We start from the raw sequence: 13,667 nt of genomic DNA on the forward strand, positions 1-13,667 counted from the left end.
CAAGTAAACATGTCACGGTACAAAATACAAATGTGAACTCTGAAAATGTGCATACGCTGACAAAGCTGAACCGTTTACTTTTTATTTAATCTATTATGTCAACAGATTTCACATAAATTTATTAGGTTAGTTGAAAGCAATAATATTAAGTTTAAATTAAAAAAATGAGGTTCAACTTAATATTATTATATGAAAATTGTTGACATAATACATTTAATTAAAGTCAACCTTTCAGTTTGTTCAGTGTAATAGGGCCCCTTTAATTATTTGGATTGTTTGTATCTTGATGTGCCTTTTTTTACTGTAATGTGTATTGAATGGGCTCCTCAGAATCTTTTTTTCTACATATTTCTGCCGGTTGCCAAATGTTGAACAGTGGATTCAACCAAAAGCATGGTGCATCATCCTGGATTATCTTATTTAATCAACTGCTAAACACGGGCTAAATATCACCAAGCTAGAACATACTGTATGACTTGGTCAATGCAACGCAAACAGCAGAGCTATTTAGTCCGGCAAGAAAATAAATCTGAGGTAGTATTTAGACCATTAGGTTTTTTCTGATCAATTAAGTTTTTTGTTTTAATACTTCTTCACAGCAAAATGATCTAAACTAGATTGAAAACAGCAATCTCTGTTTTTTTTTTCCTGTGCATATGTTGGTTGATGAAGTTAATAAGCCAACATCTGTTCATCATCTCAACTCCTAGAGGAGAATCAACTCTAAAATGCATTATAAACGTACTAATGACGCATCACAATATGAACTATAACATGCTTTATAATGAGCTGTAGAAGTTGTGAGAAAACAGAGATGAAGAACTTCTATCTTTGAGTTCACAAGGTGTGTGTCGTTTATTTGCTATCAACTTAACAAGAAAAATCATTGGAAAACGGTACTCTCAATGTTTCCGTAGGAACGCTGACGCTCTTTAACTGTGCTATAGTAGGAAGGTAAAACATCAGAAAAAAGGCATATAAGATTGCTTGTGTTGAACCACAGACAATGTTGAACTATTCCTTAAATGATTATGGTTAGAAAGCATTATGAATATGAATGAGGGCTCATAAGTATAATGATACAGTGCTATAAGCAGATTATGATGTATTATATGGTCATAATACATTATAGGCATGACCTTCATAGAAAGTGTTAACAGCAAAATGACTATCATCGCTCAGGTGCCTCAGAGAGAAATCAGTGAACCTACTATGTTTCTGACATACTCTAACAGATAAAACATTGAAGCCTACCAAACTTCTAACCACAGTAACAATGATAAAGTCTGTTTGCACACAGATCCAGTCCGCCCGAGGCTACGGTTAAAGTCATGACAGCAAACATGTTTGAATTGGGAGCCTGAGAGACCAAAGTGGGACGCTTAAGTGCGATGATAAACCAACCTGACAGTCAGAGGCGAGGAGATGATAGCCACAATAAAAAAAGTCATCCGCACAGGAAAGCTAAAAGACGAAAATGGGGAAGCTTTATTCTGACAATAAATTGAATGAGTCAGAGAAGCAAGCAGGCTAATCATACAATAGAACAACAGCGGAAAACTATTTCATGGAGGAAATAGAGGTAGTTATTAGAAAGATGAGTCAGGGCTAATGAATGATAAATAGCACATACCACAGAATACACAGACAGATGGAGGCGTATAGAGGAGCTCATATCAAACCGAGGCCTTCCTGGCAGAGATATGAATAGCAATTTTGTGATGGCATTAATACAACAGCACTGCATTAGCCATGAAAAACCTTTCACAATATGATGAATTCTCTTTCATGTGAACTCTCATTTATTTCTACAGGAATTGCACTGTAACCAGGAATTCCTGTCACACTGGCGAAAAATGGATGGAAATGTAATTATTCTCTTAGCAGTCACTTAATTTACATGTAATGATATTTGGAATACATAGTATTTCTAGAATATGTTTACCATACAGTACCTAGCTTAGAGATGAGTATCTCTGTCAGAAGTAAAGGCATCTGTAACATACAAACAGCTGATCGATACTGTTTTGTGATTGAGATGTTGTTGTGAAAGTGAGGTTGCAGATTTGTGGCTGCATCCTTCCATCACTTTGTCCAGCTCAGCAGGAGTCTGCCTCACAACCAACAATTTATCGGCTCCTTCTTTTCAAAGAGTCCTTCAAACTGGCTCGGGGTACTGGTCTGAAAAGCTAAATATAAAAACCAATCTTTCCCTCTAAGTCTAACTCAAGCCAAACCTCCATAATGTGTGAGTACTTCAGTGAAAACACTGATTTGTGTGCGTATGGGCTTTTGTATCCATGTCTGTGTTTTTGTTTGCATAGAAGTTTATACTGTATTTGTGTGCATAAGTGCTTGAGCAAGCTTTGTGAATTATTTAAAGGCATAATCTCCTCCAGTGTAAGCAGAGCTCGTAGCGGGGCATTTCGAGGTGTATCGATGTTTTATGACATGCTTTGAATCATCCCCTTCATCTACCCCTTCATCCTGCAGGAGGGTGCTCACTCTCACACCCTGCTGTCTGCTGCAGCTCCTTTGCACTCTTTCTCAAATCTATCTTCTTCTTGTTCCTCTGCTATCTTCCCCCCTCCTTAGTATAGTAAGTTTGTGTGAGTGTGCATGTGTGTATGTCTTTTTTATGCTCGCTGGTCATAATTCCCTAGCAGTGAAATGTAGATGCAATACAGAGGAACGGCTGGTCTTCCATGAATTATGGACATGATAGATACAAGGCTTTCCAACTAACATTACAACAGAAGCCTCCTCCCCGTTCTCCTCCTCTCCGCTTATTGTCCTGCTGTTTCACCCTCTTGCCATATTCATATTACCATTCCTTGTGCTCTTCCTGCTCCTTCTGCTTACATTTCTAACCAAATTCACCATCTCCCTCTTATGTGCACTTTCAATTTCTCTTATCTATAAGCCTTTTTCTCATTTATCAACAGTGAAAGATAATGTGAAAAGTTATTTTGTTTCTGGAAGATGGAAATATCTGTTTTTGTCTATCAACATTAGAAAAGGAAATGTGTAGCTGATTTTTTACTTTCTGTGTGGACTTTGGAAAGAACCCACAAAGATCACTTAAGAAAAATGACATCAAATTGTAAAAGTCAAAAGAAAATATAAATGGTGCACAGAAAGGTCATTCTTCATAGTTGCAAAAAAGAAAGAAAAGTCAAATCCTTGCCAATACTTAAGTCCTTTATCTTGGCGTTCTTGAGACCCCTCACCACACACTGCCAAAAATAAACACAGGCAGCCCGAGCTTTGATGCACATTAGAGAGGAAGGAGCACTTTATACAGACTATAGTCTCAAGTGCAAACAAGATCACAAACACACAATTGCTCACATTAACAATGACAGCAGATGATATAGTTGAGAGTCCCTGTCTTTGCTGCACTCACTAAGGACACATATGACTTTGTGTCCTTAATTAACAACCCGCAGTGATGTGTGTAAACATTCAGACAATGTGCACACACACACACACACACACACACACACACACACACACACACACACACACACACACACACACACACACACACACACACACACACACACACACACACACACACACACACACACACACACACACACACACACACACACACACACACACACACACACACACACGAAGACACACATGGATGCTTACTGCTGTGTCAGAGTTGTGGAGGAACCGCCATCCTCCACAAATCTCTTCCTATCTGTCTCAAACACACACACACACACACACACACACACACACACACACACACACACACACACACACACACGCGCGCGCGCACGCACACACACACACACACACACACGCGCGCGCACCCACGCACGCACACACACACACACACACACACACACACACACACATGCACATACACAAACACACACACACGCACACACTCACGACTGCGTGCAGGAGCCATTACCACCCAGTGTGTGTAATCTTGTGATTTCTAAAAGGAGAAAGGCCATGCATCCTGTCTAAATTTTTCATTCAAGACCCTCTCTGTCTCTGTATAACAACTAATAAATAAGTAATGAATCCTGAGGACATAACGCAAAATGGACTCGATTTTTATGTCCTCCACACCACAAACACACAACAACCCCCTCTGGATACACATTCTGTCTTCCCTCCTCTATCCCTCTCTATCTCTCTCTGTTTTAAGAGCTTAATCTTTCGCTGTGTTTCATTTCCTTTAGTTTGTACCCAGTGAACTGTACTGGCCCTAATATGTGGGGTGGAAATGTGAATGTGTCTGTGTGTGTGTTTCTGTGTTTGTGGACTGGACATGACCTTTTCCTTTTTTTGAAATCCGATTTAGATTTAGAGCTCTGACTGCGGCTTTGAATCAGTCTGAGAGGCATAGGTTTGTGAGCAGTTTATATTACCACATGAATAAATGCCACAAAATCACTGTCAGATTATGCTATGATTTCCCCAATCAACAAGTGAGTGGGTTGTTTCAGACAGACAGAAAGAGGTATATGCAATTTGTGAGAGGGAATCAACAGAGAAATGTGATGAAGGCAGGAAAAAAAAGTCACATTAGATTGTGCTATTTCGCCATCTGGTGGTCCAAAATGAATAGTGCCTTCTCTGACACATGCCAGCTGAAATAGGGTTTAGTTGTCCTTCAGCTAGCCAATACATTTATGTTGACAGTTTTGATTGATCCTTTGTGCTCAAAAGAGGAAAGCTAGAACACCCAAAGCAAAGGGGTTTGGAGATGAAACGCTAAGTGGTCCGTTTACATTTTAGCGTAAGTGCTGATTATCATACATAACAAACAAATTCGCTATTTTGGTTATGTTGAACGTGTTTGCTATTTTGAGAACACACAAGCGTGGGTTATCTGTCACTCACGGTTGTTACCAGGGTAACCAAATCGTCTTAAGGCCCGCCTCTTGGTTTCAAGAACCAATCCCTTCTTCAGAACGAGTCTGTTTACCATCAGCCGCGAAATGCGAACGTCCTATTTTCTGTCCATATCATAAGGTATTCTTTACTTCATTAAAAATACCATTACACACCTATTATTACGCTATTTCCATAACATTTAAGGCAGTATGAACACTGAGCAGTCTGCTGAATCCAACTGCAGTCCAAATAGGTGTTCAGTTTCAACACCGGAAGGGAATGATTTGAAGAGCGGAGCACTGAAAAGGTAACTTGTTAGCTGTTAGCATCAATGCTAGCTAGCCGACCTGTCTGCCAGCATCGAAGACAGCTTTATTATCAGGGATTGCTGAATCGTTTGTTGGCAATTTAAGACATCATGTGTGTCGTTGATGTTTCTTTAAAATCCTAATGAGATGTCATGTTATGTCACTGTAGCATTAACCGAAGGGAAGTTAGGTTTACATTGAATATTCGTCAGATATTCACTCCGGCTTGTCTGTTCTCAGTGGCCCTCGCTTTTGACAACATTTCCCTTAAGGACCATCAATGTATTACCGTTTGAATAACCCAAAACCTTTGTTCGTGTCAATAATGAATTGCTAGCTTGCTCATGTTAGTGAAGATGATGCTAATCAACTCGGATAAATGTGTCTAATGTGGCACAGTTCTTTAAAAAGATGTCCATGTTTTGTGCTCCAGTGACACGCACTTCTTTTATAGTATTTTAGTATTTTATTTTATTTAATAGTAATGATAATTTCAATAGCTTCAATGTAATGTGATCTAGTGAATCATTGCACAATTGTATTGCTAGACTGGACAAGTAAGAAAATAATAATTGTATTAAATTGTGTTTTTTGTATTTTATATAAATAATCTTTATGAAAAATCAGCTGTATTTTTTTGTAACATTTTAAATAAGTAGTTGTTTTTACCAAAAAAAAGCAATACATTTGTTATTTTATTATAGTATGCTGAGTAATGCTTGGTTTGATAATCATCATTATTAAGCCATAGAAAAGAAACAGATAAGTGCTTGGCTTCAAATCTAAAGTTTATTTTGACTAGGGCTATAATCTAATAAATAATATTCAATATTAGCTTTTATATATTTCTTATCAAGTCAAACACATTGTGTCCCTAACAATAGATTTCCTCTTGTCTTTCCTTAGAACTCCATTCTCAAAGTTTAAGAGAGTAAACTCCAACTTCAAATCACCTGTAAGTAAACCCCCTCTATGTCGGACACACACACACACACACACACACACACACACACACACACACACACACACACACACACACACACACACACACACACACACACACACACACACACACACACACACACACACACACACACACACACACACACACACACACACACACACACACACACACACACACACACTAGTAAGTAGTGCCACAGGTGTATCCCAGGATCATGGTTGTTGGTTTTGCACCTGACAGCTTCAAGTCCCTGAGAGTGCTAAAGTTAGCCCTGCAGAGGAGGTGGCAGAGCTGGAGAAGAGGAGAGAGCAGCTGGACACAGAGATAGCACAGCTGGAGGCTGAGTGAGTACAGCTGTGTGTGTTTTCCTTCCTCAATTTCTGTCTTCGAGGTCCATCTTAGGTTGAGAGTAGGCATGCTGTGTTGATGATTCCGTTTAGTGTTGGAGGGAGGGAATCAACAGGCTTGATCTCCACTATTTATAGCGTAAAATACCTATTATGCATGTGTGTGTCCTAAGGCTAGGCAATATATTGATATTGTGATATGAGACTAGGTATTGTCTTAGCTTTTGGGTATTGTAGCATGTCTAAGTGTTGTCTTTCCTAGTTTTAAAGGCATCATTACAGTCAAATCGGTCATTTTCTGAACTTCCGAGACCACTGTAGCTCGTTTTTTATTTCGTTCCACTCACTTATTCTACTTCTACTTACATGCACATTACTCATAATTTATCAAAATTCTTATCCAACAATAGTGTCCCAATAATGGTATTGAGGTATTTTGTTCCCAAAAAGATGGTGATATTTGATTTTCACTATCTCACCAAATCCCCAGTGTGTCTTGCCTTCATATAGTTTTATTAATCTAATTTAAGATGTTTTAATTTTGTGTTAGCTGTTATTGTGTATGAGCATTTTTAAATATAATTTTTTGTGTGAAATGTATGTGTGTGTTTTAGGGGATGCAGAGTAGAAGAGCTGGAGCATCATATTGATATGCTGCATGAATACAATGACATCAAAGACATTGGACAGTGTCTCCTTGGCCGAATAGGTAAGAGAATTGCTAATTAATTGCCATTTTATCTTCACTCCACTGGCTGCCCGTTCATTCGAGGATTCATTTTAAAACTCTTTTATTTACTTTTAAAGCCCTCAATGGCCTGGCCCCGCCCTACCTCTCTGAGCTGTTACACAGCTACACGCCAACTCACACTCTCAGGTCAGCTGATCAGTTGCTCCTGAGGGTGCCAAAAACAAAGTCTAAGCGCAGAGGGGACTGTGCTTTCTCTGCTGCCGCCCCTAAACTGTGGAACGACCTGCCCTTGTTAATCAGACTGTTTTTAAATCCCGTCTTAAAACCCCCCTCTTCTCCTTAGCATTCGTAAACAAGTAGATTGTTGCTTTTATTTGCTTTCAGTGGTCTATTGTTTTTATTATATGGCTGTTTTTAATTTTTTAATTATTACGTTTATTCTGGTTTGTTTTGTGTTTGTATCTTTTATTTTAAATGTATTTATTGTATGTTTTGTGAGCTTATCTCTCTGTACAGCACTTTGGTCTGAAGGTTTTAAAGTGCTATATCAATAAAGTTGGATTGGATTAGACATTTCAATACACTACTTAACTAGCATTTTACAATTAGTAAAACTAATTCGGGAACAAGTTATATTATTCAATAGCGTGATCATTATTTTCAGCACTACTTTTAGCTCAATGATTTTGATCCATTAAGCACAATGCTTTTCATATTCTGGGGCACAGTCATAGGCTTCCAAGCTAACTGAGGTGTGGCAATTTGATAACAACATGAACAACCTCCAATATTTAGTTATAGGATAATATAATGCCCGACTTGTCTTCTAAAGCAGCCATTTTATAGGACGCATCCTCTCTTCCCTCCAGTGTTGGCCTTTTTTTATCCACGACAGATCAAATACATTTTTCAGTTATGACTAGTGAGTAATCTTTTTTATTGTCTGTTGATGCGACTCATGTTTTACTCCCCATAATTCATTTTGGAAACATCAATGTAAACTCTGTACAGACCAGATTCAACATACAATATGTCTCTTTTTGGTGTGATTTGGACCCAAGGAACACAAACTGCACAAATCGGTGTTTAAAACCTTTACAAAAATTACATTAGAATGGCACTCGCAGACTTCTTACATATATGTGCTCCTTGGAAGATCCGTTCTCCTGAATTGGGAAGTAGGTCTTCTGACTGTTGCGATTATGAGCCATTATGTAAAAACAACACGGAAGCTACAGAGAAGATTTGCTTGTTTTTATTGCTAAGAAGGTCTAAACAACAACTTATATAGCTGTTGTAGAGTTCCCAACAGGGTGCGTTCACATGCACTTCTACAATTATTCCAGCACCACAATCGCATCACTATCTTGTAAAATGTAAACAAAAGTGAGACATAAATAATGTGCATCTGTCTCGTGAATCGAATCCTGCTGCCAGACAGAAAAACAAACCAAAACTAAAACATGACTTCCTTAGTGAAGGTAGTAAGATGATTTGTAAATCTTTATATGCCAAATAGTTACATTTAAGTTACTTAAGCATACATGATCAAAAAGATATGTGAATACACTATTATCTAAATAGGTATTTCAACTATAGCTCATAGTAGTCTGATTGCAGTACATTGAGATTGGTAAAGATGTAGGTTGTTGGACATTCAGCCACCAGAGGGCAACATAGCAGTGTCTCTGTTTCCTCGGTGTCTAAATCAAAAGCCCAAGTCTTACATTTATATTCTAAATGTAAACATAACTATTCCATAGTGTACACACAATGTAATTGGCATGCCTCTTAACCCTTAAAATCAATCTGATTATTTCCAAAAATGTCATTGGGTAAAGTGCGAGCTTGTTTAATTGCCATTTCATCCGGGGTGCTTTGTTAAATAGTCACCATAATGTCAAATCATTGATCAGATAGCAGCTAGTACAACATTTGCAGGCCCGTCTCTTTCTCAGAGGGATCAGAAAGTTGTGTTGACACTTCAGCTTTTCCCTAGGACTTGTGTCATACCTCCTGCGACACCGCATCACACTGTGTCAATCTGACTATCAGGGCACACACTAGTATAAGGAACTACGCTACAATGAGTGTTAAAACTATATTTGTGTGCTTATGGTGCAACTGCATGAAGTTGTGGAAGTGTGTGGAAGTTCACACCTTGCACACTGTGAGGAAAGCTTTGGTGAATCACAGCCAAGTCACATTACAGTATGTGTGTGTCAAAACAAACATGACTTTTTACCTACTTAACTTGCCCCTGCTTGCGCATGGTGTCAAGTTATTATTATGGACCTGATGCAATGTTTAATTCTTTGCGACACAAGCAAAACACAGAGTTCTGGTTAATAAGTAGTGTCACTTATTTTGCCACTTCAGCTGACGAACTGGGCTGTCTTTTATTTAAATATAACAATATTATTAACACAAAGGGAATGCAATTAACTAGAAGCCGAAAACTAAATGCATTAAATCACAAACAAACTGTTTTAATCTCAAATAATTCTTTAAAAAAGGGAGTTTTTTTAAAGTTGTTTTCAAGAAGAGACACACCTGAGGCCTGTACTATGAAGCAGGATTTTCGCTGAGCCGGCTAACTTCAGGGAAAACTCCGGGTTTCCGGTCCTACGAAGCTGGTTCTCTTTTTAGCAGGCTAGATCTCCATGGTAACTAAATGCTGAGCGGCTAACCTGCTCCGGAGCAGGTTAGGTTGCAGGCTAAGAGATCAACTCAGTGAAAGCACTGCCTTCTGACCAATCAGAGCTCAGTGTGCGGAGTTTAATAAAGCGATCAAGTCATATTACAGGAGAAAGGAAATACAGAAAAGCTGCCGTTGCAGGAAAGATGGCCGGCAAAAATCACGGACTGTGTGAACGTGAACAGGAATAGAATATCACCTCCTATCTTCAGAGCAATCTGACTATTATAACATTAGCGTTAAGAAAGCTTAGTTAAATATCTACCACAACATAAGTAACCGGATCAGAGTAACATTACGTAGCCTACAGTCCACTGTGAGTGCAGAAGTCAATGTGTCCCATTATCATTCATATCACATCATAATGTATCATATATTTCCTTATCTGAGTCAGCTTATTGAGCCGTGTCTGGCCGTGCAACACTCACAGTGTCACATACTGTATGCAGAAGTATTATTTTAAGCAACACATTAAGTTGACGAAACACTCGAGTCAAATGCAATTAAAGTCAGATCGTGTCTTAGACGGGGCAGTGATATCATAAACCTGTTAATGTACGCATTCAAACACTTTTTCTGTTACCAGCTGTATTCACCTTGCAGGTGCAGCTATGTGGCTTTGATCCTGGATACAGTATTTAAGTCATGGATGTTTAAAGTTTAACTTCTTCATATGTCTAATATTATAGTTGACTTTTCATTCAGGAAGTATGACGCTGTGCTGTCAGTATGCTTGTCCACGTTTGTGATTGGTCGAATGCTCCAAATACCACCCCTCTGATGTGAACGCTAAGAACCTAACTAGATAGGACACGGCTGGCTTGAGCGATCCACTTGATAACCCGCGTCGTAGGACCGTTTAGCGAGAGCGCGTATGTTTAGGATTAGGCCAACCGGCTAACTCAAACATATCCAGGTTAGGTTGAACCGGCTTCGTAGTACAGGCCTCAGGTCTCCTCATGCAGGTTTTAAATCTATACTGTGAGCTAAAAGCTTGCTATCTCTTTAAATGATCTCTCCGTACAGTACAGTGGAGAGTCAGGATGATAATGACCTCTTAGTGAATGGAGATGGTGTTTCCCCTCTGACACAATGGCAGTCTTTCTCATCACACACACGCACGCACACACACACCCACACATAAATACAATCCCTGTCTGTCATGCAGGCACATGCATACACTTTTACATGCTATCACTCTAATCCCCTCTTCCTGCTCTCTCTCTCTCACTCTGTCAAACACACACTCACACTTTCACAAAGAGTCTACACTTAAACAGTGAGTTGCTCTTCTATGCTGTTATTCTGAGAGAGAGGGGCTGTGGAGGGAAAGAGTGGACACCCTGCAGTACCCTCTAAAGACAACTGTCCCTTTGTCTGTCCGTCTGTCTCTCTGTCTTTAGGTCATTGTCACCCCCCCAAGAAATGTCTATTTTTGCCTATAGTCTTAAAGATTTACAGACACATTTTCAAACTGTTAAATCTAGGAGTTTTCCTAATGACACATTTGCCAGCATTGTCAGCTCAGCTTGCTGAATTTTAGAAAGGTTTAAACTATTTTTTAAAAGATGATCTTATATGTAATCAATGAGAATGCACATAAATACAAGTGGTCTGTTTTTATTTTTCAGTAGCGCTTTAAAGCTTTGTATACAATGTTTTTACCAAGTACAAGCCCTGTGTTTAAAGTGAGTCATTTGTTTGGTGCTGCGATCGTGGTCTGCTCAGTGTTTTGAGGATTGTTTGAAAAGTAGACGAGAGGGAGTTGACCCTGTAATCTGCTGAGGGGTCTCACCCTGGCTTTGCTATGTTTTGCAGCTGCTGTGAGGGGGACCACCACGCGAGAACTCTACAGCCAATTTGATCTTGAACTGGACGACTGAAGACACAAAGTTCAAATGAAGGTGGTGAGAATGATTCCTAGGAATAAGAGAGGAACTCAAGACACAAAGGCCAATTGTAAATAAGATGATGGATTGGACTAAAGATGTGTCTGTGTTGAACTCAAGCGGCTCCTTCAGACAGACAGTTGTACAGAGAGATCTCAGTAGGAATGGATAGGATAGGAGGATAATGACACTGGGTCTGCAGTCAGGCATGATATTTTGTAAAAGGCCATTTACTCACAGCAATAACTTAAGGCTTTAATTTGTTTTGACGTATGTGTTTATGTAAATACTGTATTATAGTTAGTATTAAGGTATGCATGTTGGCTGCCTGAATGTTAATTACTTTTCTGACTTTGGTTTGTTTTTAAAGGAAGGAAAGGAATGCTAGAGTAGTTACTTAGAGTGTAAAAGATAATTACTAACTCCTAGTATAAAATGCTTTGTAAAATGACAATAACTTGTAATAAAAAGGGCACACGGACCCCCACAGACAGCGTGTTCCCATATGCACTATTAAAGTTCAGGAGGTACAGATGCATCATTGTTATAGCACCCTTTTTTTTGGAACAAACAGCTATGAACTTTGCCAGAAGGCGTCACAATACACTGACAATATTTGATATTTATCCGTCCAACTATTTAAGTAAATGCATTTAAGTGTGTGTTAAAATGAATACATTTTTGTTTATTTTGGCCTGACTTTTATAACAGGCCTGTCTGCTGAATTAAACCCAAAATATGACACACATTTGGTAACATCTGAACCAGATTCTTAAAACAATTCTAGTAAGGGAAAGAGGGTATTAGGTAATCTACGGTTTCCTGTATGTCCCCACATGTTCAACTAAAAAGAAAGGGTTGGGTACATGCTTCCTGTATTTATAAAAAAATCTCCAAATGTCTTCTTCTTGACAGAAATGTCCAGTATATGTACTGTACAAACAAAACGCTGACTAGCTGCATAATGTACCGGGCGTGCCCTTATCTGTTATGAGAACCTCTGATAGTGGGTCTTCTCGAACTGATAGCGGCAGATGAGCTTCACAACCCTGATGATGTTGTGTTGTGTGTACAATTATGAGAGTGAATGATGAAAACGTGTGTATATGCATATCAATCATTTGCAGGTCAAAGCTCATCTTATCATTCTTTTACCATCTCATATACTGGGGTCAGTCTTTAGCATTGTTGCAAATGCAGACAACATATTGCAGGAGTTTAGAAATGTGTCCCTAATTTTGGCTCTTTACACCACCTGGGAAATGACCTCTTGTTAACCTGCAGCAGTGACCTACAGCACTCTTGTAGTATCAGTCTCTTTGGAAATCTTCCCTGGAAAAGCCATGTGTTTCATGAAATGGCTGTTGTGATCACTGTGTGATATGTCAGCCTCCTTCTGTGATTCAAAAGCAGGTCAGAGTTTTTTTCTATCGTGTCCTTGTGGGCTTCTACAAGACTTATTTGCTTAAATACACAATGCGTATGATTAGTCGGTTGACTTGACAGATATACACACAAGATTCAAAGTTGGGCCCTCCTCGGCTCAACGAAGGTTACAGTGCTTGCAAGCGAATGAAAGTCAACCTTACTATTGTTTGGGAACAAGCTTTGTCTACTTGTGTTTCGCCCTAGCTTTGGATGTTTTTCTTTCTGCATTTTCTCCCTCTAGGATGCTTGCTTAAGATCTGGCACCTGTTCACTTTTATAGAAGATGACACCCAGAAATGTCACAAAAACAGCTCAATCAGAAAATATAGACATAGTGCTTGAGAGGGCCACACACTTTTATTGGGTGATAAGTGATGATCGAGAGGGATTGTATTGGTTTGAGCCTAGATTTACATTTATTTCTAAAGAAATCCTACAAAGTGCCTTTTCAAAGTTTCCATAATCAACACAATTGT

At 39.0% G+C, this 13,667-nt stretch overlaps 1 protein-coding gene across 1 annotated transcript; it reads left to right on the forward strand.

The window, feature by feature from the left end:
- Positions 1-4,751: 4,751 nt before the first annotated feature.
- swi5 (SWI5 homologous recombination repair protein) lies at positions 4,752-12,301 on the forward strand. The gene is made up of 5 exons (XM_079659537.1): positions 4,752-5,173; positions 6,081-6,129; positions 6,379-6,482; positions 7,100-7,194; positions 11,693-12,301. Exons 1-5 carry the CDS (start codon positions 5,076-5,078, stop codon positions 11,755-11,757), a joined length of 411 nt encoding a protein of 136 aa, XP_079515663.1. The 5' UTR covers positions 4,752-5,075; the 3' UTR covers positions 11,758-12,301.
- Positions 12,302-13,667: the final 1,366 nt, after the last annotated feature.

This window comes from Notothenia rossii (assembly GCF_949606895.1).
Source record: "Notothenia rossii genome assembly, chromosome: 11".
NCBI classification, from domain to species: Eukaryota; Metazoa; Chordata; class Actinopteri; order Perciformes; family Nototheniidae; genus Notothenia; species Notothenia rossii.